Here is a 27,069-nt window from a genome sequence, read left to right as displayed (position 1 = left end):
AGTCTTAAGCACCTGAGAGGGTAGTTTAAAGTCCCTTAAGCGTCTCAGATGGTACAGACGCTGCCGGGCCTTCTTCACCAGGGTGTTGATGTGACAGGACCAAGACAGGTCCTGTGTGATGTGAACACTAAGGTACCGGAAACTGTCCACTCTCTCCACTGGGGTCCCGCTAATGTTTATCGGTTGGTATGACCGCTCCTGCTTCGTGCTGAAGTCCACGATCAACTCCTTAGTCTTGCTGACGTTCAGGAGAAGGTTGTTTTCCTGGCACCATCTTTCCAGGTTTTAAACTCCTGCTTGTAGGCTGTCTCATCGTTGTTGGAGATCAGACTCACCACAACAGTGTCGTCAGCAAACTTGATGATGGTGGTCGAGTTGGATGTGGCCACACAGTCATATTTGTACAGTGAGTACAGCAGGGGGCTCAGAACACAACCCTGGGCGGCGCCAGTGCTGAGGGTGAGGGTGGATGAGGTGTGTTTTCCCACCTGTACAGCTTGTGGCTCATCGTGGTGTGGAGGAGATGAGCAATGGCGTCCTCAGTAGAACGGTTCTGACGGTACGCAAACTGTAATGGGTCCAGTGTGTCTGGTAGTGATGCAGTGATGAAGTCTCTGACCAGTCTCTCAAAGCACTTCATCACTACTGAGGTCAAGGCTACAGGGCGATAGTCGTTAAGGCAGGTGAGCTGGGGTTTCTTCGGGACAGGAACAATGGTGGACTTTTTAAAACATGAGGGGACAACAGACTGTTCCAGGGAGAGGTTGAATATCTCAGTGAACACCGGTGCTAGCTGGTCAGCGCAGGCTTTCAGAACCCGACCTGTGATGCCATCTGGTCCTGCTGCCCTTCTGGTATTCACTCTCTTAAATGCCCTTCTCACGTAATGCTCTAAGATAGTAAACCTCTCCGGCTCTCTTGGCGTGCATGCTGGTTGTGCCGCTAGCGTGGTTAGCTGCAGCCTCGAAATAAGCGTAAAAGGTGTTTAGCTCATCTGCCAGAGAAGCGTCCGCATTCACCATTCGAGAAGATGGTGTTTTATAGTCCGTTATTATCCTTAGTCCCTGCCACAGGCTCCTGGAGCCACCATGTTAAAACTGTGACTCCAGTTTACTCCCATAGCGTCGCTTTGCATCCTTCACCGCTCTGTGAACACTTTAAGACGCAGCCTTTTATTCATCCAAGTCCCCGTGTTGTAGGCAGCGGAGTGGGATCTCAGAGCGTCGTGGATGGTTTTATCCATCCACGGCTTCTGGTTGGGAAACGTTCTGATAGTGTTTTCTGCACTGTATCATCCGCTAGTTTCCCGATGAATCCCACAACCGCTTCCGTAAACATGTTGACGTCATCAGAGCTGTGTTTTGTGTTGCGTTATTGTCTCATGTAAGTCCTATACTGCAGTGTCCGTGTCCGCTTGAGGTGGAATATAAACGGCACCGACTATGACCGAGCTGAATTCCCAAGGTAGATAAAAGGGCCGACATATTATGGTCAGTAGTTCCAGATTTGGTGTGCTCGTTTCCCCCGTGGACACTGTTACGGGTCGCGTCCTTTGTTCTCCTTTAGGATCTCACTCGGCCAGCATGGGTCCGGGTTTAAAAACGGCGAAAGGTGAGTGCATTGTACACCAATAGATATAGGAGTGTCTCTGTCATATCTAATGATGTCCATCTTGTGTAGATGGAACTGTAACTATTTAAATAAAAGTATAAAATAAACAAAAAAAGAGAAAACGTAGCCGGAGCAGTCGTGATGGCAGCCGACCTCACCGGCGCCATCACTTTCAACATTTGATATATTTTATTCACAATAGAATATAGATAATATAAGTTTATGAGATTTGTAAATTATTGCATTCCTTTTTTTCACAATTTGTACAGTGTCCCAACTTTTTTGGAATCAGGTTTGTACACAAACACAGACAGAGTGTTTTTTCTTGCCACAGTCTCTATGCTGCTCATCAGAGATAAATACACACCATTCACCATCACTGTTGATTTGTGTAAAGCTGCTTTGAGACAATGTCTGTTGTGAAAAGCGCTATACAAATAAACTTGACTTGAAACTTAACTTGACAGACAGTTACACATACACAAAGATTCAAACACAGATACACACAGATACAAACACCCACACACACAGATATGCACACATTTATATTGATGGCAGGTAGCAGATACATAAACAGATACACACATACACATATATACATGCACATATAGTTTAACACAGTCACACAGTTACACACAAGCGCACATACACACACCCATATACACACAATCGGACATATAATCACACATATTACACGCACACGTTTACAAACATACACACAAACACATTCACACACAAACACAGATACATACACACACAAGATACACACACACACACACACAGTTACACACACAGATACACACATACACACAGACTCACACATAGACACATACACAGATACAAACCTAAAGATATACACACCTACACACACACACACACACACACACACAAGAATACACATATATAAACACAGATGCACACACAAACAAAGATACACAGAATCAAAACTATCATTTCTATTTTATTGTCATATATACACACACACACATACACATATATATATATACATATATACACACACAAAAATGCTCACATACAGACACAGTGTAAGGAGTTATCTCATCTTCTGCCCCTCTTGGGCAGGATCACCTTCTGTCTGAGAGACAGGATACCCTTGAATTCAGCCTTTCCTCTCGATCTTTGCTCTCCTACAAGCGCTTAGGGAAGTCTCAATGAAAACACACGAGGCAGCTTTCAGAGAGAAGTTCCAAAGCTTTATTGTGTCACACACGAAAATATATCAGAAATAAAAGGTGACAGGGAGGTCAGTGTGGGTGCGAAAAGAGGAACGGCGCAAAAGAAGAAGACAGAAAGAGGTACTGTCTAGGGTGTACGAGCAGATTAGCACATATCTTAAAGACAACATTCTACGTATGCAAAAATAGAAGATAAAGATAAGAACTGAATGTTCTGTAATGGAGGGAGAAGTATGAACCCTAACAATAGGTGTGTGTATGTGTATGTGTATGTATCAGAGGATGAGAACCTAATGTTCGGAGCAAAGTTGTATCCAGAACACAATGTATATAGATTATTCCCACACAGACACAGTTCACATACAGACAGATACAAATACAAACAGACACATGTACATACACTCAACGACACACACACACACACACACACACACACACACTATACATAGACAGACACAAATGCACACATATGGCAATTACCAGACATACACACACACAGACACAAACAGTTACACATAAACACGCATATACACACAGATTAAATACAGTGGTGTAAAAGTGTTGATGAAAAACTGATTTCTTATTTGTTTGCATGTTTTCACACTCTAATGTTTCGATCATCAAACTAATTTAAATATTAGTAAAAGAGAACACAAGTGAACAACATGCAGTTTTTAAATGAAGCTTTTTATTATTGAGGGAAAACAAAATCCAAAATAACATGACCCTGTGTGAAAAAGTGTTTGCCCCCTAAACCTAATCACCGCTTGGGTTGCCCTCAGCAGCAACAACTGCAATCAAGCGTGTGTGAAAACCTGCACTGAGTCTGTTTCTGCGCTCTGGAGGAATTTTGCTGGATTGTTGTAACTCAGCCACACTGTAGGGTTTTCCAGCATGAACCCCCTTTTTAAGGTCATGCCACAGCATCTCAATAGGATTCAGGTCAGGACTTTGACTAGGCCACTTCAAAGTCTTCATTCTGTTTTTCTTCAGCCGTTCTGAGGTGGACCTGCTGTTTTGTATCAGAACCCAAGTTCGCTTCAGCTTGAGGTCATGAACAGATGGCAGGACGTTCTCCTTCAGGATTTTTTGGTAAAAAGCAGTAAAAATTCATGGTTCCATTTATCACAGCAAGTCTTCCAGGTCCTGAAGCAGCAGAACAGCCCCAGACCTTCACACTACCACCACCATATTTCACTGTTGTATAATTTTTCTGAAATGTGATGTTACTTTTACACCAGACGTAATGGAACCCACAACTTCCAAAAAGTTCAACTTTTATCTCATCAGTCCACAGAGTATTTTCCCAAAAGTCTTGAGGATCATCCAGATGTTTTCTGGCAAAACTGAGACGAGTCTTTATGTTCTTTTTGCTCAGCGGTGGTTTTGGTCTTGGAGCTCTGCCATGTAGACCATTTTTGCTGAGTCTCTTTCTCATTGTGGAGTCATGAACACTGACCTTCACTGAGGCAGGTGAGGCCTGCAGATCTTTGGATGTTGTTGTGGGGTCTTTTGTGATCTCTTGGATGAGTCGTCTCTGTTCTCTTGAGGTAATTTTGGTCAGCTGGTCACTCCTGGGAAGTAAAGTATCTCCTGGGATAAAAAAAATCTTAATTTAAAAACTGCATGTTGTTCACTTGTGTTCTCTTTTACTAATATTTAAATTAGTTTAATGATCTAAAACATTAAAGTGTAAAAACATGCAAAAAAATAAGAATACAGATACACACACACACACACACAAATTTAAACACAGACACATACACACACAGATACTCATGTACAGATACACACATACAGTTACATATATACACACAGACAGATACACATACACACAAACACACACAGATAGACACAAACAGACACATACACACACACGCACATTCACGCACATAGATACATGTACACATACACACATTCTGTATGTTTACTCTGTGTCTCTGTAGAGGGCGTGTCCTCTCTGTATGTTTACTGTGTCTCTGTAGAGGGCGTGTCCTCTCTGTATGTTTACTGTGTCTTTGTAGAGGGCGTGTCCTCTCTGTATGTTTACTCCGTGTCTCTGTAGAGGGCCTGTCCTCTCTTTATGTTTATTCCGTGTCTCTGTAGAGGGCGTGTCCTTTCGATGTTTATTCCGTGTCTCTGTAGAGGGCGTGTCCTCTCTGTATGTTTACTTCGTGTCTCTGTAGAGGGCGTGTCCTCTCTGTATGTTTACTCTGTGTCTCTGTAGAGGGCGTGTCCTCTCTGTATGTTTACTGTGTCTTTGTAGAGGGCGTGTCCTCTCTGTATGTTTACTCCGTGTCTCTGTAGAGGGCGTGTCCTCTCTGTATGTTTACTGTGTCTTTGTAGAGGGTGTGTCCTCTTTGTATGTTTATTCCGTGTCTCTGTAGAGGGCGTGTCCTCTCTGTATGTTTACTCTGTGTCTTTGTAGAGGGCGTGTCCTCTCTGTATGTTTACTCTGTGTCTCTGTAGAGGGCGTGTCCTCACTGTATGTTTACTCGGACCTTTCTGTCAATGCGCTCCCTCTGGACCCTGATGTCCATGAGCCATATGTGTCAGAGATGACCTTTGACCCTTGACATGCTTACCCGGAACCACTTTAAAAGCACGATGAGACAGGTAGGAAAACACACACACACACACACACACACACACACACACACATTTCTATTTTGAGACTTCTTTCTTATATTCAAGTCTCTAATTGATGGCTGTTCCTTTGTTCAGGTCGGATCAATAAGCTGGAGGATGAGGAACATGTAGACATGGAGCTTGAGGGCCTTGAGGGTGAATGTTTAATGAGACATGGGGGGATTAGGACCACGTGGAACACTTCAGTTAAAAACTTTACAAATATATTACTAAAAATATTGACCAGTTGATAAGCAAAGGTGGAGCCAAAGGGCATGTGGAGGTGGGGCTTAAGGGCATGTGGAGGCATGACTTACTGACTTGTGAAGGTGGGGTTTAAGTACATGTGGGGGCATGGCTTAAGGGCATATAGAGGTGGAGCTTAAGGACATGTAGAGGTGGGCCTTAAGAACATGTGGAGGTGGGGCTTAAGTACACATAGAGGTGGGGTTTAAGTCCATGTGGAGTGGGGTTTGAGGACATGTGAAGGTGAGGCTTTGGGACTTAAGGTGGGGCTTGAGTTGGAGACTTGGCTTAAGGGCATGTGGAGGTGGGGCTTAACTACTAGTGGAGGTGGGGCTTCAGAACACATGTGGGTGGGGCTTAAGGACACATGGAGGGGGACATAATTACATATGGGGTAGCACTTGAGGACATGTGGAGACAGAGCTTCTGAACATTGTAAAAGCAGGAGTTGAGAAAATTTGAATATGATTTCTGCTGAAACCTGCATGTATTTATTTCAAACATCTAAATTGATGGTGCTGTGATTTACGACAGATGGAATCTGTAGTGTGTCTCCTATCTCTGATTATATTAGTGTGTGTGTGTGTGTGTGTGTGTGTGTGTGTGTGTGTGTGTGTGTGATTTTTTTTTCTATTCTCATGTTATTTTACTGTGATCTCCATGCAGGAATAAATGTAGCATCATCACTCCTGAGGTTTTTCTTTTCATAATGAGAATCAGCTTCATGAGTTTAATCCCAAAATGGGTGTCAGATTATTGATTTCCATTCTGTAACAGGAACAGATTCCATGAGCAATTTTATGATTACTTTTAAACACCACCAGAACACAGAGCCTTCACTGTTCAGTGATTAGCGTTAGAATAGAATTTAATCTTTCATTAGAAATGATAGTCATTCTAATAATTTACCATTACAGACCACCAGAAAGCATTTAACCCATTTTACACCAGTAAAGATTTCAGCAGGGATCCTGGTGTACAGAGTGCCATATAAAAACACTGTCTGCTAAAGCTAACTAGACTCAATTAGTTGTATTAGAAAAGCTTGAAAAGCCAATTAGCAGCTAAAAATATCAATTATGCTAGTTGGCTAGCAAGGTTTAAAACAGCTCATATCGTTTATGAAGTGAACAAAACTTGTGGTATTGTAGATTGGATGATGTCGGTGTCTTGTTAAAATCCAACGCCGCTACACTGTTGTTTGGTGTTAAATGTGGTCCTGTTTGTAACCAGGAAGCGATTAACCTGCAACATTCTGTACTGAGAAAAATCCCAGATATTTTCTATACATGGTTAACATTTTATAATAAATTGTGAATAAAGAGTCATGATCACATTTTATTCAGTGTTTATGTGTCATACACATGCATGCAATGTGAGTCAGATGTTCAGACATCCAGGGAAAGTGCATTTCAGCAGCTAGGCGCCCGAACAGAGAGTGTCTCGCTCTAAAACTGATTGTGCAGACCGAACCATAAGGCCTAGAGACTTGAAACTTGCCAGTTATTAGAGCTCAATTTAGGGAGAGGTAGTATCAACCCAGTTAGCCTCAGGGTGGCGCTACAGTTTAAAACTGTTTTACATTTCTGGCTATAGCTCATACAACATGCATCCTAGACTATTGATGTTTTCGGATTAATAATTATCAAAAGAAAAAAAGCTTCAACTTTCAACTCACCGTCAAAACGTTGGAAGTAGCCCGGGCCACTTTTACAAAAATGGCTATGTCTCATGAACAGAATGAGTTATTTTCAGAAAACTTGGTGTATGTATTTACCTGCTCAGTCCTTGGTGAATAAAAAATAAATTGCATAGCTTTGACAATTGGTGGCGCTAACCAAGGAAAAAAGGATAAACTGCTATCTCTACACAACCATTTATGCGATTGACCTGAAACTTGGAGCACCTGTTAGACAAGGTTAACGGAGCCAATCAACATGAAACTTGGTGGGCATGTTCGACCCCTGGCCCTAAAAGTCTCTAAGAATTCGAAATGAACTTGGCCTCTAGGTTATCATGTTTCTCAAGTGTATAAATCTGTGTATATTCCTCGATTTTTCAAACAAATGCTCAGTACCTATCAATAATGACCAAAACACGTTGCACTTCCTTTTCACTGTTTAAAGGGTTGCCAAAACAATCAAAGTAGGCAAGTCCACTTTTAATTAAGATGGCTGTAACTGAATGGAATACGATACCTTCACCCAACATACAAGTGTATAAGCACACTCTGTGGTTAAATACAAAGATATATAGAGCTTGACCACGTGGTGCACAATCAGTATCTTAAAGCAGTTTGTATGGATCTTATAGCGCCACCACGTGGTCAAGATGGCACCGCGGATGGCAGCCTCGGCACGACTCTCTCTAGTACTCTCTTTCTTTTTGTTTATTGTCTGTGTGTTTAGTTACCCTACCCTAATAACTTACACTAAAGAAGAATTGCTTAACATCGGGGAGTTCATTCCAGACACTTTTTCAACAATTTTTACAAACCCGGAAAGTTATTTGGAGATCTTAGTTGGAGCTGCAGCCACTCTCTATGGCACATGGAGGAGACGCCGGCGGGGGAAGCTACGACAGAGGGGATTTAGAACTGCGCTCCCGTCGATTCACCTGGCGAACCTCCGCTCACTGCCGAACAAAATAGACGAACTAACTCTTCTTTACGGAACAAACAAAGATTTTGCATGCTCCGCTGCTCTCTGTTTTACTGAAACTTGGCTCAGTCGCTCAATCCCGGACAGCGGATTACTTCTCTTGGGCTTTCACTTACACCGAGCGGATCGCGTAACGGAGCTATCGGGCAAAACAAAAGGCGGCGGAATCTGCTTCTACATTAACGAACGTTGGTGTACAGATGTCACAGTGCTGGATAAATACTGCAGCCCAAACTTGGAATCACTGGTAATAAACTGTAAACCGTTTTACTCACATGGAATTTTCCTCATTCATTCTGACCGGAGTTTACATCCCACCTCAGGCCAACGTGAATGATGCACTGCAAAACCTGGCAAACCAAATATCCGGCTTGGAGCAAAAACATCCGGATTCTCTTTTTATTATCCTTGGAGACTTTAACAGAGCAAAACTAACAGTAGAACTTCCAAAATACAGGCAACATATTAACTGTCCGACAAGAGGGAAAAACACACTGGATCATTGCTACTCCGTTCTTAAGGACTCGTATCGCTCTGTACCCCGGGCAGCTTTAGGGAACTCTGATCACTGCTTGGTTCATCTTATTCCAACATACAGGCAGAAACTAAAATCTGTTAAGCCTGTAGTCAAAACAGTGAAGAGATGGACCAGTGAGGCAAAGCAGGAACTACAAGACTGCTTTGACTGCACTGATTGGAGTGTCTTTGAGGCTGGAACTGACAGCCTGGATGAGCTGACTGACACTGTGACATCCTACATCAGTTTTTGTGAAGATATGTGTGTGCCAACCAAAACCTTCTGCAAGTTCAGTAACAACAAGCCATGGTTCACAGCCAAACTGAAAAAACTTCGACATGCCAAGGAAGATGCATACAGAGGGGAGGACAAAGCTCTGTACAAGCAGGCCAGGAACCAACTGACAAAGGAGATCAGAATAGCCAAAGAAGCTACTCTGAAAAGCTGAAAAGCAGGTTTTCAGCTAACGACCCTGCATCAGTGTGGAAAGGCCTGCAAAATATCACAAACTACAGGAGACCACCCTCCCACTGAAGCAAACAAAGACCTGGCTAACGACCTCAACACCTTCTACTGCAGGTTTGAGGACAATATCTTCACACCTCTCATCCAACCCAGCCCAATGTCTGCCCCCATCACACCTCTGGATTCCTCTCTTACAACTCCTTCCAGCACTCAAGTTGCGCTCACGATTTGTGAAAAGGATGTGTATCGGCTCTTTCAGAGACAGAAGACAAGGAAGGCTCCCGGCCCAGACGGTGTCTCCCCCTCCTGTCTCAAAGCATGTGCTGACCAACTGGCTCCCATTTTCACCTCTATCTTCAACAGATCACTGGAGTTGTGTGAGGTCCCTCTTGCTTTAAACTCTCCACAATCATCCCAGTCCACAAGAAACCCTCCATTACTGGACTGAATGACTACAGGCCTGTCGCTCTGACATCTGTCGTCATGAAGACCTTTGAAAAGCTGGTATTGGCCCATCTAAAGAAGGTGACAGAACAGCTGCTGGATCTACAGTTTGCATACCGAGCAAACAGATCGGTGGATGACGCAGTCAACATGGGGCTAAACTACATTCTGCAACACCTTGACTGCCCAGGAACATATGCCCAGATTTTGTTTGTTGACTTTAGTTGACTTTCAATACAATAATTCCGGAATCCTCCACTCCAAACTCCTAAACCTTACTATACCCCCTGCCATCTGTCAATGGATCACCAGCTTCCTGACAGGCAGGAAACAACAGGTGAGACTGGGAGGTGTTACCTCCGGTATTCAGACAGTCAGCACTGGTGCTCCTCAGGGTGTGTCCTTTCCCACTGCTATTCTCCCTTTATACGAATGACTGCATATCAAGTGACCCAACTGTCAAACTCCTGAAATTTGCAGATGACACCACGCTCATTGGACTAATCCAAGATGGTGACGAGTCTGCATATAAGCAGGAGGTGAAGCAGCTGGTGCTATGGTGCAGTCAGAACAACCTTGAGCTAAACACACTCAAAACTGTGGAGATGATAGTGGACTTTAGGAAACATCCTTCAACACTACTCCCCCTCACAATATCCAACAACCTTGTGTCCCCTGTGGAGAACTACAAGTTTCTGGGCACTACCATTTCCCAAGACCTGAAATGGGAATCAAACATAAACTCAATTCTGAAAAAGGCCCAGCAGAGGATGTACTTTCTAAGGCAATTAAGGAAGTACAGTCTGCCACAGGAGCTGTTGATACAGTTCTACACTGCAGTCATTGAATCTGTCCTGTGCTCATCAATCACCATCTGGTTTGGAGCAGCAACAAAACAGGACAGAAACAGATTGCAGAAAACTGTTAAAACAGCTGAAAAAATCATTGGTGCCCCCCTGCCCACTCTCCAGGACTTGTACCATACAAGAACCAGAAACCGGGCAGGAAAAATCATTAATGACCCTTCACACCCTGGACACAACATCTTTCAGCTCCTCCCCTCTGGCAGGCGCTACAGAACGTTGTTCACTAAAACTGCCAGACACAGGAACAGTTTCTTTCCCCAAGCAATCACCCTCACTAACAACTGACCATAATCATATTCCCTGCTCATATCTATGAGTACTGCACAGAACTGTCACTCATCACATTATCTGTATATGTTGCACACACTATTGCTTCTATATACTGTACAAAGTTTTATAGTAACCTCTCTCATCATACCTGACACACAATACTGTCATTTGCACTACCATGCACTCCCACACTTTATGTACATTACTGGTCTGTATCCCTATTTATTACCCACACTGTCTATTCTGTCTCATATTGTCTGTATTGTCTGTATTGTCTTGTATAGTCTGTTTTTGTCTTGTTGTGTCTGTTTTGTCATGTATAGGTTTTTATTTATGTCTGTACTTTTGAGAGTAACAAACAGCTGGTACCAAATTCCTTGTGTGTGTCAACACACTTGGCCAATAAACCTGATTCTGATTCTGATTCTGATTCTGAAAGAACCAGAACTCTGATGAGTATCATAACATATTCAAACTATAAACATCTGTTATTGTCTAGAAAGAAATGGGTTTTATTGTTGAATTTGAAAAAACAAAGCTGCCGTTTGGGAATTTTGAAGTTATGACCCGTTGACCCATTTCACACATTACAACCCTTACATTATTATTTATTTATCTATTTTTAAACTTTTTCTCGCAAAGTATTTATGTTCTCTTCCTCTGCACACTGGTGTTCATTATTTTATCAGATTAATGAGGAAATGATCATTTTTACGATTTTAAAATCATTTGATCGAAATTTACAAAAACAAACAAAACGATTTTCTGAGGAATCTGGAAAAGATGAATCATTAACTCTCCATATATGAAGGAACATGAGAGGAACAGTAACAACAAGGGAACAACGAATTTGACCTTCATCACAAAGTCCTGCACAGAAGCCCACAGAAACTCTGTATACTGCAGAAATAGTGTGTCTGAGATTAAATTAGATTAGATTAGACTCAATTTTATTGTCATTACGCATGTAAAAATACAAGGCAATGAAATGCAGTTTGGGTCTAACCAGAGTGCAATAGCAGCAAGTGCTTTCTTAAATCATATGAGTCGGGTGTGTGTCTTTACCTCTGCCGAACCTCTGAGACTGACTCACTGAACCCCTGGGGTTCAATCGAAAGGAAGGAGGAGCTCAGTATTATAGTTACTGGGCAGAGCGTGCTGTAAAACATAAAGGAAAATATTCTCTCTGTGTCTCTTGCCTGTATTGCCGATAAGTATCGGTGCTGGTATTTTAAAATTGGAAACTCATATCCTAAGCCTGAGCCTGGTGAGACGCCTTCCATTTGGATGCAACGTTGTGGTTTAACGTATTACGTTACTCCTTACCTTGACGCTTTAGCAGGTTGGACTGAGGCAACCCCTCAGCTTCCATCATACCCTAGAGAGGGTACATTTGATCCAGGGTATTTGGCCTCCGCATATCGCATGATTTTCGAAGGACTGGGAGATCTACAGTGGGATTTTAATTATATGCGGGAAAGTTATGGACGGTGGTATGAGATGAAAAAGGTATGGGACGAGTCTAAGAAAATCTACACTCCAAAGAAGGTCCTTAAGGCCGTGTTGGGTGTCTCCATGCCTGACTGCCCCATTAACCTACTAGGCCGTGACTTGATGGGTCTCTTGGGACTCTCGATTGTTTTCAGTGGTTCTCACATGATTGTTCAGACCGCAGATAATTCCTCACCAGACATTCACGCGCTCTCTCACGCTATCCTCCCTCATAACATTACGGCTGTGAATGTTTCATGTGCTACTAACACCAATGACTTACCTCCAGTGTTATTGTCTGCCTCCCTGTGGGCTGATTATAAGGATGAGGTGGGTCTTGTTTCGTGTCCTCCATACGAGGCCAAGGTTAAACATTTGACGCGTGTGTTTATTAAACAATATCCTTTATCACCTGAAAAAACTACTGGCATTGACTCTATTTTGAATTATCTTTTGCAACAGGGCGTTGTCACCCCATGCGTCAGCCCATACAACACACCTGTTAATCCTGTTCCAAAACCAGATGGCTCGTGGAGATTCACCCAAGATCTGCGAAAAATAAACAAACTGATTATTCCAGTCGCACCGATTGTCCCTGACGTCTCCTCCATCATAGCCACAATCGTTCTAGATGGACAGGGTCGTCTTTGCCTCCCACATCACTGTACTCCATTCCTCGTCCGCAAGTTTCATGGTTCCACTCACCGCGGACGAAGAGGGGTGTGTGTTACATGACTTAACTGAGAATTTCTGTATAGACCACCTGTACACAGACGTGAACAACATTCTAAATAGGTGTTTAACATGCGCACAAAATAACATCTCCAAACCAGGTGCCATACACCAACACCTTCCCGTCCCTGAGAAACCTTTTCAGGAATGGCAGATCGATTTCACGCACATGCCAAGACAGGGCTCTTTCAGATATCTTTTGGTAATGGTGGGTAAATTTTCACGGTGGGTAGAGGCTTTCCCCTGTAGCAAAGAAAACGCGTTGTGGTTCAGAATCTAACTACTGAGATAATTCCTAGGTATGGCATCCCTGTAGGAATTGATTCTGATAAAGGAACATTTAGTAGCCTTGGAGAACCTTCCTATCTTGACCTTCGTGGGGACAGGATGCTCCTGTCTTTGCTGACCTGTACATTTTGTGAATGAAGGCCGAGGGCGATAGTTCAGTTAGAAGATAGCTGTAAGAACATCCTGTTCCCTTTTCTTACGCACATATGTTTCCTGTAGATGCCTGCGCTGACCCCTATCTCTGTCAACACACAATAACTCTGTCTGTGTCGCAATGACCTCCCCCGCCTTTCTTACGCACTATGGCTTGGACTGATGTGTACATACACCCTGCCCCTCAGCTCAGTTCTTTGAGCAGTTGCATTGAATAAACCAGACTTGATTTTAATCGTGTGGGTTGTTCTTTCATTGCTCCGGAGCGCTCCTAAGGCCTTGCAGAGAAGAGACACAGACGAGAGGGCAAGGGATCTTTCTTACAGTTAAGAACCACTGGCCTATAGCTTATGCTAGCCACAGCCTTAGGCCCCTAAGTGCAATATGTCAAATTACAGTTCCATGAAGTGCTCAAGTGGGCCATGACCGAGAAATTCAGGGAATATCAGCTAGGGCAGAGGTGTGTTGTCTTCACTGACTTCCATCTGGTTACCGCTAAGCTTTGGGCCACAGAGCAGCAGAGGGTTGTGCTATTGGCTGCTTTTGAATACGAGGGGTGAGTTGGAGAAAGTATTACCTGGTACAGTGCTTTCAACCTTGTTAAAGCAAGCTAAAGATACAGTAGGTTTGCTGCAAAGTCAATGCAGAACATCATCCAAAGAACACCCTACTGACAGTGAAGCATGGTGGGAGAAGTACATATCAACATCAACAAAGACATGGCTTCAGAAGAAGGAGAATACCAGTCCTAGAATGGTCCTCAGCATGTGGTCTCCCCCCAGGAGAATAAAGTCCCTCTACTGGTGTTTTCTTCTCTAAGGTTCTCTAACTTAGAGAAAAGCTTCACCCTCTCTGACCCTGTGTTAGGAGCAAAAATATTTACAAACAAAACATTAAAGTGGTTGATTTCAGCTCTCACTATTAGGGTCTACCTGCTTCTACCTCATCCTGTGAGAAGATTTGTGCTTAAACATTAGGTGAGAACAGAAAGGCGACTCCAGCACTAATATTAGATCCATGACTCAAGTTTTTTCCTCCTTTCCACCACAAGCCCCAATCCATCTCATTGCCCTCGTCACTATGTTCAATTCAATTCATTTTTATTTGTATAGCGCTTTTAACAATGAACATTGTCTCAAAGCAGCTTTACACAGATAATGTGGTGATTAAATGTAAATATGTTCTTTATAAGTATGTTTGTCCCTGATGAGCAATAAGTATGTTTGTCCCTGATGAGCAACTGTGGCAAGGAAAAACTCCCCGAGATGGCATAAGGAAGAAACCTTGAGAGGAACCAGACTCAAGAGGGAACCCATCCTCATCTGGGTTGCACCAAATGTCCATTTGAAGCATATATACAAAGTTGCGGGGTGCAGTGATGATGATCAGAAGCAAACTGCACTCCCGAGTCAGTGCAGCAGACCGCCGACACCAACTACAGTCCAATCCATCCTCAAAGCACCCGTTCTACTCCGGAATTTCATGGAACCACCCAAGGTGTTGATGAGAAACCGTCCCAAGCTGCACAGAAGTGTGAAGATCCACGGAGGGTAGAGGGGCAGGAACAGTGGTCACTGGAGCCTCAGGAGCATGTTTAACTCAACCGAAGAGAGAGAGAGAGAGAGAGAGAGAGGGTGACGGGAAGAGAAGGATATGGATTATTAAGTGTAACTATTGGTGTATGAAAGTTAATGTCACTGTGCAGTTTGGACTCCGGCAAGACTCGCTATGGCAGCATAACTAAAAGGGAGAAGCAGAAGGTAACACAGACATGAGGGATCTCTGGGATAAGAGGCGACCCACCACACCACCATCAACAAACCTGAGTGAGCGTGTGAATGTGAGGGACGACAGCATACAAATATACCAGTTCACCAAACACTCTATATCCATGCTCCCTCCAGATCTGAGCCTTTACCTAAGAAAAAAATCTACTGATAAAAGGCTTGACTAAATAAATACGTTTTCAACCTCGACTTGAACACTGAGACTGTGTCTGAGTCCCGAACACTGATTGGAAGGCTGTTCCATAACTGTGGGGCTTTATAAGAAAGATCTGCCCCTGCTGTAGTCTTCGTTATTTAGGGAACCAACAGATAGCCAGCACCTTTTGATCTAAGTAGGCGTGGAGGATCATACTGGTACAGAAGTTCACTCAGATACTGCGGTGCGAGACCGTTAAGTGCTTTATACGTCAGTAGTAATATTTTATAATCAATGCGAGATTTGATTGGGAGCCAGTGTAGATGATTAAAACAGGGCTGATGTGGTCGTATTTCCTAGATCTGGTGAGGACCCTTGCTGCTGCATTCTGGACTAACTGAAGCTTATTTATGCACTTACTCGCACACCCAGACAGTAAAGCGTTACAGTAGTCTAATCTAGAAGTAACAAAAGCATGAACTAGTTTTTCTGCATCCTGTAACGACATCATATTTCTAATTTTAGCAATATTTCTAAGGTGAAAGAAGGCGATTCTGGTGATATTATTCACGTGAGACTCAAAGGAAAGACTCGGGTCAATAATCACACCAAGGTCTTTGACAGCCGTACATGCTGAAACAGAAACACCATCCAGAGATGCTACGTAATCGGAAAGTTTACTTCTAGCTGCATGTGGTCCTAGTAAAAGTACTTCCGTCTTATCTGAGTTGAGCAGAAGAAAGTTATTAAGCATCCACTGTCTAATGTCCTTTACACACTTCTCAACATTGTTAAGCTGATCTCTCTCATCTGGCTTTGCTGAAATATACAGCTGTGTGTCATCAGCATAGCAATGGAAGCGAATACCATGTTTATGAATAATTTCACCAAGAGGCAGCATATATAAAGAGAAAAGCAGTGGGCCTAAGACAGATCCTTGAGGAACACCAAACTTTACCTCATAGAGTGTGGAGAACTCACCATTTACATCCACAAACTGATAGCGATCAGTCAAATAAGACCTGAGCCAAGAGAGCTGTTCCTTTATTCCAACAACGTTCTCAAGTCTAGCAAGCAGTATAGTGTGATCAATGGTGTCAAAAGCTGCACTAAGGTCGAGCAAAACAAGTAAGGAGACAAAACCCTGATCAGAGGCCAATAACAGGTCATTTACCACCTTAACTAGCGCCGTCTCTGTGCTATGATGAGGCCGAAATCCTGACTGATACACTTCAAAAATGTTATCTATAAGTAGGTGTGAGCAGAACTGCTGTGCTACAACCTTTTCTAAAATTTTGGATATAAAGGGGAGATTTGATATCGGTCTGTAGTTGGACAACTGACATGGGTCAAGGTCAGGTTTCTTAATAAGGGGGTGGATAACTGCCAGTTTGAAGGATTTAGGTACATAACCAGTGCTAATGGAAGAGTTAATTATTTTTAAAACAGGTTTGATTACCTCTGGAGCTATCTGTTTAAAGAAACTAGTAGGCAAGGGATCGAGAATACAGGTTGATGATTTTGATGAGGAGATTAATGAAATTAAGTCATTCTCATGAATAGGAGTGAAGCTTTGTAGTTGATTGTCTGCTATAATGACACTGCTGTCTACAGGGTTACTTGTAAAATAATTTGGATTTATATTAACCGTCTGGATTTCTTGCCTGATGTTTTCAATTTTATTATTAAAAAAGTTAATGAAATCATTACTACCTATTGATGGTGTGCATTTTAGTGCAGTGCTTTTATTCCCTGTTAATTTTGCTACCGTGCTGAATAAAAATCTAGGATTATGCTTGTTATTTTCTATGAGGGTGGAGAAATATGCTGATCTAGCAGCACTAAGAGATTTTCTATAATTTAAGAGGCTGTCCTTCCATGCTGTTTGAAAAACTGGTAATTTTGTTTGACTCTATTTACGAGTGGTCTGTTTTAAGGTGCGTGTATGATCATTATACCACTGTGCTAATTTTTTCTCCCTGATCATTTTGGTCTTAAGGGAAGCTACATCATCTAGAGTGTAACGTAACGTTGTTTCTAGATGTTCAGTGGCCCAGTCGAGCTCTGCAGGGTCTGATAGAGATCTATCTAATATCGTATTTTCGGGAAGATTATTGATAAAACGCGCTGCTGTAGCTGACGTGAAAGTACGCTTAACACGGTAACGTGGTGAGGTAGAAATGCAATGACTGAGGCAGATTTTAAACGAGATTAGATGATGATCTGAAATAGCTTCAGACTGTGGAATTATGACTAAGTTTTTTATTTTTAATCCAAATGTTAACAACAAATCGAGAGTGTGTCCACCACTATGAGTGGGTCCTATAACATTCTGATTAATTCCAACTGAATCTAGAATGGACACAAATGCTGCTCTTAAGGAGTCTTCCTGATTATCAAAATGAATATTAAAGTCTCCAACAATTAATGCTTTGTCTAAAGTAGCTAGATTTGTAATGAAATCTGCAAATTCTATCAGAAAATCAGAGTCGGGCCCCTGGGGGTCTATAAATATTAATTAGTGGAATTAACTGGCTTGACCTGCTTTCGGACACCGAATATTTTATTTTGGTGTAAAGAACTTCAAATGTTTTACATTTGTATTTAGTCTTTTGTGTGACGTTTAGATTATTATTATAAATAGCTGCTACTCCACCTCCTCTGCCATTTAGACGGGGTTGGTGTATGTAACTATACCCAGGAGGACTCGCCTCATTTAATGCTACATATTCATTCGATTTAATCCACGTTTCTGTCAAACACATTATATTAAACTCCTGGTTGGTAATAATTTCGTTTATAGTCATCGCTTTTGGCGTGAGAGATCTAATATTCAGCAGTCCTATCTTTAGATCAGAGGTGCTGGCTGTGCGTTCAGTCCTATTTAATTTAATGTTAATCAGGTTACTTAAACAGACTTTCTGATAATTCCTATATTTTGGTTTTGCTCGGGGGACAGACACAGTCTCAATATGGTGGATCCTGGTGGCGACTCTGTGCAGCTAGCAGACGGTCGGTTTAGCCTGTCTGTCTGCTCCTGGCCTTGGCTCTAGACAGTCACTTGTTAACTAGTGCTGTTCTGAGACTATGACCTATACTACAAGAAATGAGAGCAGCACCTTCCCGAGTGGGATGGACACGGTCCCGCCCTAACAGGCCAGCCTTGCCATCAAAAATGCTGCAATAATTAATGAAGTCCACATTGTTTTTGGAGCACCACTCGGACATCCAGCAGTTCAGCGACCATAACCTGCTGTAGGCTACATCGCCACGTCGCATTAGGATGGGGCCAGAGCATACTACAGCATCGGACATTGCCTTCGCTAATTTACACACCTCTATAACATTACTCTTAGTAACCTCTGACTGTCGAAGGCGTATATCATTAGCTCCTGTGTGAAAAACTATCTTAGAGAACCTGTGCTTTCCTAAGAATCTAAGCTGACCTGCTATGTCCGGCGCCCTGGCTCCCGGTATACACATAACCTGTGCTGCTGGTGCCCCTAAAGGTCTAGCTAATTTCACGTGCCTCAGAATGGAGTCTCCTAAAACCAGAGCTCTTTCAGGTTTCTCAGCGGGTGCTTCACTGAGGAGAGCAAACCTGTTGGACACGCGAAGCGGGGAGGAATGGTGCTCCCATGGGCGAGCCTTAGCGTTAGCTTTGGCTTTGCGAGTATGCCGCCGTGCTGTCGTCACCCAGTCGCCCCACTGCGAGGGCTCTAATGCCGGAGTCGGGGGAATAGTACCTTCACCTAGGGCATCCAGACTTTCCCCTGCAGAACCTGGATTGCTCTCACACTCACTAATTCTCTCTAGACTCTGGATGCGCTCCTCTAATGCTAAGATCTTCTCCGTCAAAGAGCAAACTAGCTTACACTTCTCACAGATAAAATTATCACTAACGACGGAGAAAGACTGACTAAACATGTCACACTTCACACACTGAGTGAACTGGATGTTCGCCATAATAGAGAAATTATGTACCTTAATGTGTTTACTGTAGTGTGTGTTCGTAGTTCTGGTAAATGTCCTCCGCTCACTGCTTTCAAACCCTCAAACAGGGAAAAAAGCGCTTCAGATTTACGCACAGCTACACCTTGTGTGTTCCACTTCTCAGGAGTTGTTTAAATAGGCTGTGTTCTCCAGCAGTGTTGATACTCCGGAGATAAAGTGTGTCCTGTTTGTGTCCTATGTGTCTCCTGCAGGAAGATTATACTCAGATTCTTTAAACCTTTACTTTCTGAACTATTTCTCTTTTTTTCTGTCGTTTATCTCATTTACGCTCAGGGATCCTACCTGCAGAATCTCCATGAGAAAGAGGGAGAGATAATAGAGAGCTGATAGAGAGAAAACACTTCCCTCACTTCCTTTACTGATCTTTTTCCTCTCTTCTCTAACTTTACCACTCACATCACATCACTGACCATCACACTCTCATCACTGACCATCACAGTTAGGAACTCCAGCAGCACAGGTCAGGTGTATACTGGTAGCCAGGGCACCAGACATACAGTAGCTGGTCATCTTAGGTTTTTAGGAAAGCACAGGTTCTCTAAAATAGTTTTTACACAGGAGCTAATCATATACACCTGCAACAAAATTCAACTAAATTAGCACTTTCCAAGTTTGTAGAATTTGAGTTATATTTATATTGAGTTTGCAATCTTGCGTACCAGTGTAGATTTATTCATTACTAGAGATCTTAAGCACTTTTGTATGTGACTCTGGATAAGGGCGTCTGATAAATGCTGCAAATGTAAATGTAAATGACTGTCCAGAGCAAAGGCCAGGGAGCAGACAGACAGGCTAAACTGACTGACTGACTGATAGCTGCACAGTCGTCACTCAGAATCCACCATATTGAGACTGTGTCTGTACCCTGAGCGAAACCAAAATGTAGAAATTCTCAGAAAGTCTGTTAAAGTAACCTGATTAACATTTAATTAAATAGGACTGAATGCACAGCAGCACCTCTGATCTAAAGCGATGACTATAAACACATTTATTTTCGACCAGTAGTTTAATATGTGTTTGACAGAAACGTGGATTAAACTAAATGAATATGTAGCATTAAATGAAGCGAGTTCTCCTGGGTATAGTTACATACACCAACCCCGTCTAAATGGCAGAGGAGGCGGAGTCGCAGCTATTTATAATAATAAGCTAAGCGTCACTCAAAAGAGTAAACACAAATGTCAAACATTTAAAGTTCTTTACACCAACATAAAATATTAAATGTCCAAAAGTCCAGTAAGTCAATTCCATTAATTATATTTATAGACCCCAGCCATTAGGGAGGCACAAGCCAGTGCACTCTTATCCCAAGCCCGGATAAATGAGGAGGGTTGTGTTAGCCAGCGTAAAAACATAAGCCAAATTAAATATGCGGGTCAAATTAAGAAGAAGAAGATATTTATAGACCCCCAGGGGCCCTACTCTGATTTTCTCATAGAATTAGCAGATTTCATCTGAACTGTAGCTGCTTCGTTACACAAAGCATTAAATGTTGGTGACTTGATTTTGATAATCAGGAGGACTCCTTAAGAGCAGCAGTTGTGTCCATTATAGATTCAGAAGAATTAATCAGAATGTTATTTGTAAAATTCCACAGTCTGAAACTATTTCTGTCACGGATAGAACAAACGTCTTTTATTATCTAAACATTACAAACATAGGCGAGCTTGAGAAGTGACTGGAGCAAAGAAGTGTATCCTTAGAAGTGTAGCCAGAAACATGGAAGCACAGGGAGCATTGAAGCATGGAAGTAGGGCTTGGAGACTGGGGATTAGGTAGGCTGCAGGGACAGCCAAACTGGAAGCCGGGCTCCTGGCGAAACCCTAGATAGCCTGCACATAAGGTACTCTGGTGCCATGTATACACGGGAAAGTTATGGGCGGTGGTATGAGATGAAAAAGGTATGGGACGAGTCTAAGAAAATCTACACTCCAAGGAAGGTCCTTAAGGCCATTCCCAAGCCACAGAAAAATAAGTGTTGTGTGTCTACATGCCTGACTGCACCTTTAACCTACTAGGCCGTGACTTGATGGGTCTCTTGGGACTCTCGATTGTTTTCAGTGGTTCTCACATGATTGTTCAGACCGCAGATAATTCCTCACCAGACATTCACGCGCTCTCTCACGCTATCCTCCCTCATAACATTACGGCTGTGAATGTTTCATGTGCTACTAACACCAATGACTTACCTCCAATGTTATTGTCTGTGGAGTCCTCCCTGTGGGCTGATTATAAGGATGAGGTGGGTCTTGTTTCGTGTCCTCCATACGAGGCCAAGGTTAAACATTTGACGCGTGTGTTTATTAAACAATATAAGAGATAAGATAAGATAAGATAAGATAAGATAAGATAAACCTTTATTCGTCCCACAGTGGGGAAATTTCTATGTTACAGCAGCAAGACAAAGAAATAAAAATAGATGCAAATATATATAAAAAAGAAGAATATACAAAAAAATAAAAAACAGAAATAAAAATAAATAATAATAACAATAATAATAATAATAATAATAACAAAGAAATAAAAATAAATGCAAATATCTAAAAATAATATACATATACTACAATACCAGTATATATACAGTACAATGTAATAACACACCCCTATCCTTTATCACATATCCTTTATCACCTGAAAAAAGTACTGGCATTGACTCTATTTTGAATTATCTTTTGCAACAGGGCGTTGTCACCCCATGCGTCAGCCCATACAACACACCTGTTAATCCTGTTCCAAAACCAGATGGCTCGGGCAGATTCACCCAAGATCTGCGAAAAATAAACGAACTGATTATTCCAGTCGCACCGATTGTCCCTGACGTCTCCTCCATCATAGCCACAATCGTTCTAGATGGACAGGGTCGTCTTTGCCTCCCACATCACTGTACTCCATTCCTCGTCCGCGAGTTTCATGGTTCCACTCACTGCGGACGAAGAGGGGTGTGTGTTACATGACTTAACTGAGAATTTCTGTATAGACCACCTGTACACAGACGTGAACAACATTCTAAATAGGTGTTTAACATGCGCACAAAATAACATCTCAAAACCAGGTGCCATACACCAACACCTTCCCGTCCCTGAGACACCTTTTCAGGAATGGCAGATCGATTTAACGCACATGCCAAGACGGGGCTCTTTCAGATATCTTTTGGTAATGGTGGATAAATTTTCACGGTGGGTAGAGGCTTTCCCCTGTAGCAAAGAAAACGCGTTGTGGTTCAGAATCTAACTACTGAGATAATTCCTAGGTATGGCATCCCTGTAGGAATTGATTCTGATAAAGGAACATTTAGTAGCCTTGGCGAACCTTCCTATCTTGACCTTCGTGGGGACAGGATGCTCCTGTCTTTGCTGACCTGTACATTTTGTGCTATCGCGTGACGTGACAGGAGGATAGAAGACCGAGGGCGATAGTTCAGTTAGAAGATAGCTGTAAGAACATCCTGTTCCCTTTTCTTACGCACATATGTTTCCTGTAGATGCCTGCGCTGACCCCTATCTCTGTCAACACACAATAACTCTGTCTGTGTCGCAATGACCTCCCCCACCTTTCTTACGCACTATAGCTTGGACTGATGTGTACATACACCCTGCCCCTCAGCTCAGTTCTTTGAGCAGATGCATTAAATAAACCAGACTTGATTTTAATCGTGTGGGTTGTTCTTTCATTGCTCCGGAGCACTCCTAAGCCCTTGCAGAGAAGAGACACAGAAGAGAGGGCAAGGGATCTTTCTTACAGTTAAGAACCACTGGCCTATAGCTTATGCTAGCCACAGCCTTAGGCCCCTAAGTGCAATATGTCAAATTACAGTTCCATGAAGTGCTCAAGTGGGCCATGACCAAGAAATTCAGGGAATATCAGCTAGGGAAGAGGTGTGTTGTCTTCACTGACTTCCATCTGGTTACCGCTAAGCTTTGGGCCACAGAGCAGCAGAGGGTTGTGCTATTGGCTGCTTTTGAATACGAGGGGTGAGTTGGAGAAAGTATTACCTGGTACAGTGCTTTCAACCTTGTTAAAGCAAGCTAAAGATACAGTAGGTTTGCTGCAAAGTCAATGCAGAACATCATCCAAAGAACACCCTACTGACAGTGAAGCATGGTGGGAGAAGTACATATCAACATCAACAAAGACATGGCTTTAGAAGAAGGAGAATACCAGTCCTAGAATGGTCCTCAGCATGTGGTCTCCCCCCAGGAGAATAAGGTAAGGTATCACATAAGGTACTCTGGCGCCCCCAGACGTCTGCAATCCAGTTTGGGGCCTTCCCAGAGTGTTCCACACCGCACTGGCCCATGATAGAGCCTTCCTGGATAGTAGCGAGATTAGGAACGCGACCTTGGAGCGTTCTGTGGGGAATCTGGCAGGTTGCATCTTAACAAAGAGGTTGACGTGTTGCAGGAAGCCTCTGCACTCTGCCAGTTTGCCATAGTAGGAAGCCGGAAGTGCCATTGGGCTCTAGGTGGCAAACAGTGTAGCTGCGCTAGCGTGAGCTGGAGTCGGTGCGAATGCCCCGGAGAGCGGCGATGAGTACCTCTAATGGATTCGTGATTGAAGCTGGTTGGGGATCCATCAAGTCGATTTTTTAAGGTCTGATCTTCTGTCAACTATAGACCAGGCAGCAGCAACCAGGAGTAAAACAGAACATTTTTCATTGTCCAAACATTACAAACACATGAGAGCTTGAGAAGTGACTGGAGAAAATGCTACACTTAACTAAGTGCTCCTTAGAAGCGTAGCCAGGAGCATTAAAGCATGGAAACACAGGTAGCATGAAAGCATGGAAGCACAGGAGACCCCACAGAGCTTGACTGGGCCACTGAATACCTAGAATCAACGTTCCATTACACTGTAGATGATGGAGCTTCACTTAAGACCAAAATGATCAGAGAAAAATCATCACAGTGGTATAATGATCATACACACACCTTAAAACAGACCACTCAGAAATTAGAACGTAAATGGAGTCAAACTAAATTGACAGTATTTCAAATAGCATGGAAGGAGAATCTCCTGAGTTCTAGAAAATCTCTTAGTGCTGCTGATCAGCATATTTCTCCTCCCTCATAGAAAATATCAAGCAGAATCCTAGATTTTTATTCTGTACTGCAGCAAAATAAACAGGAAATAAAAGCACTGCACTCACATGCACACCATCAATAGGTAGTTGTCAGCCAGCAGCGTGGGCACTTCCGGTGCTTCCACTTCCGGGGTAGCGCGAACCCGCAACCGTCCAGGCCGCCATCTTGCCATCACATAAATAGACACGGCTTTCTCATGCTGCCAGATTGTCTCGTTGTCTTCCGGTTTTTTTCGTTGAGTCTTCCCTGTCCCTCGGTTTCGTTTTTTCCCGTATTTTGCTTTCAGTTTCGGATCTTCCGGTTTTTGTTTCTTCTTTGTTTTTGTTTTTTTGTTTCTTTGTTTGTCTCTCTCTGTTTATGGGCGTTTTCTCGGTGGACTATTTTCCCTGGAGGACTGTACGTTTTTGCTCGGTTATTGTGGATTACTTTACACAGGGGACCATAAGTTTTCGGACACCTTGCTTTTGTGTGGATTTCTTTTTTGTGGATTACTTTTCACAGGGGACCATAAGTTTTTGGACACGTGTTCTTGTGTGTATTTTTTGTTGTGTGATTATCTCACCCTGAGAACCGTAAGTTTTTGGACACTTTGTTTTATGTGCTTTCTGGATTATTTCACATTAAAGACTTCTGTTTAGCTTTATTGCTGTGTCCTGCATTTGGGTCCTATTTTTGCACCACTGACAGTACAATCTGGCCAGACATGGACCCAGCGGACGATGTGCAGTCTCAGCTCTCCTCTTTGGTGCAGCTCACCACCTCTCATCACCAGCAGATACAGGAACTGGCAAGTGCAATTCGTGAACTAGCTCTCCAGCGCAACCCAGCCCCTGTAGCCCAGGCGTCTGTTTCGGAGAACACCACTGCTCATGCCGCGCGTCAGCTGCCCCGGCGCCCGTCCCGCCAACAGCACCTAGGTGTGGGGTTCATCTGCCGACTCCCGAGCGCTTCGCAGGACAACCAGGGGAGTGCCGTCCGTTCTTGTTGAGCTGCGAAATAACCTTTCAGCTTCAGCCTTCTTCTTTTCCAGATAAACTCACCAAGGTGGCCTATGTAATCTCTCTGCTTTCGGGTAAGGCCAAACGATGGGCCACGGCAGAGTGGGAGGCACAGACCGCCATTCCTCGGTCTGTGCCTCCTATCGTGCGTTCTCTGAGGAGCTACGCAAGATCTTCGACTCAGCCACCCCCGGCAGGACGCTGCCCGGTCGTTGTTCCAGACCATTCAAGACGGACGATCTGTCGCGGAATACGCCACGGATTTCCGCACCGCTGCGGCCGAGAGTGAGTGGGATGCCACGGCGCTTTACGACGTCTTTCTTAGGCGGCTCAATGCGGAGATCAAGAATGAGCTTGCGGCCAGGGATCTTCCAGAGGATCTGGACTCCCTGATCAGCCTGGCCACCCGAATCGACCGACAGATGAGGGAATTCCGCTTGGACGGGGGGTTCCGTGGGACCTGGCAGCCCGCCTCTCCCTCTGATCCATCTCACTTCAGTACCTCGTCTAGTCTGCCTCCGCAACCCATGGAGATTGGCCGCCACCACCTCTCCACTAGTGAAAAGGAGAGGCGTCGCTCTCAGGGACTCTGCTTGTATTGTGGCAAGGCGGGACACATGGCCGCCAGCTGTCCAGCAATAGAGAGGGCCTGCCGTTGAACGTGGGGCCAACGCCTGGCCAAGGACTCCCAGCCCCCTTTAGGCCGTTGCTCAAGGTTCGGGTCAATTTCCAGGGCCGCAGTCGTGAATTGGACGAAGAGCTCGCTCGTCAACTGGGCGTCGAGTCCAAACCTCTTCCTGTACCGCTCCTGGTCCGCGCTTTTGATGGTCATATTCTCCATCGGGTCACCCATCGCACCAAGCCTCTCCTCGTTTCCATCGCTGAACAGCATTACTAATGGTTATCGTTCCTCATCATCCCATCACCGCGAGCGCCGGCCATGTTCGGGTTCCCGTGGTTGCAGAGGCACAACCCTCGCCTGGACTGGACCAGTGGCCGGGTGTTGGAGTGGGGGATTTCGTGTCATGCCAGCTGCCTCTCCTCGATTCCCCAGACTCCTAGTCGTTCTGGTGGGGAATCCACCTCCGACCTCAGCTCTGTCCCAGCGGAGTACCATGATTTGGGCGTCGTTTTCAGTAAAGCTAGAGCCCTGTCTTTACCGCCCCACCGTCCTTATGATTGCGGTATTGACCTGTTGCCGGGAACGGCTCCCCCCCGGGGCCGTCTCTACCACCTGACTGGTCCTGAAAGGGAAGCTATGGCGGACTACATCCGGGAGTCCCTCGCTTCTGGGATCATCCGCCCTTTCTCCTCCCCGGCGGGGGCAGGTTTCTTTTTTGTGGAAAATTCAATTCAATTCAATTCATTTTTATTTGTATAGCGCTTTTAACAATGAACATTGTCTCAAAGCAGCTTTACACAGATAATGTGGTGATTAAACATAAATATGTTCTTTGTAAGTATGTTTGTCCCTGATGAGCAACTG

At 43.7% G+C, this 27,069-nt stretch overlaps 1 protein-coding gene across 2 annotated transcripts in view; it reads left to right on the top strand.

Moving 5' to 3' along the window:
* Window positions 1–7,022, top strand: part of LOC124376118 (junction plakoglobin-like) — a 30,926-nt gene extending 23,904 nt beyond the window's left edge. Inside the window, exons 15-16 of one of the 2 annotated variants that reach the window (XM_046835052.1) lie at window positions 5,277–5,423; window positions 5,532–7,022. In XM_046835052.1, coding sequence (XP_046691008.1) covers window positions 5,277–5,383 — 107 coding nt within the window. In that variant the 3' untranslated portion in view covers window positions 5,384–5,423; window positions 5,532–7,022. Of the gene's footprint in view, window positions 1–4,753; window positions 5,424–5,531 lie in introns of those variants that run through there. The other variant, XM_046835051.1, reaches the window with a different exon arrangement.
* The last annotated feature ends 20,047 nt before the right edge of the window (window positions 7,023–27,069 follow it).

Source organism: Silurus meridionalis, chromosome 22 (genome assembly GCF_014805685.1).
Source record: "Silurus meridionalis isolate SWU-2019-XX chromosome 22, ASM1480568v1, whole genome shotgun sequence".
NCBI classification, from domain to species: domain Eukaryota; kingdom Metazoa; phylum Chordata; class Actinopteri; order Siluriformes; family Siluridae; genus Silurus; species Silurus meridionalis.
This window is presented reverse-complemented; position numbering and strand designations above follow the sequence as displayed.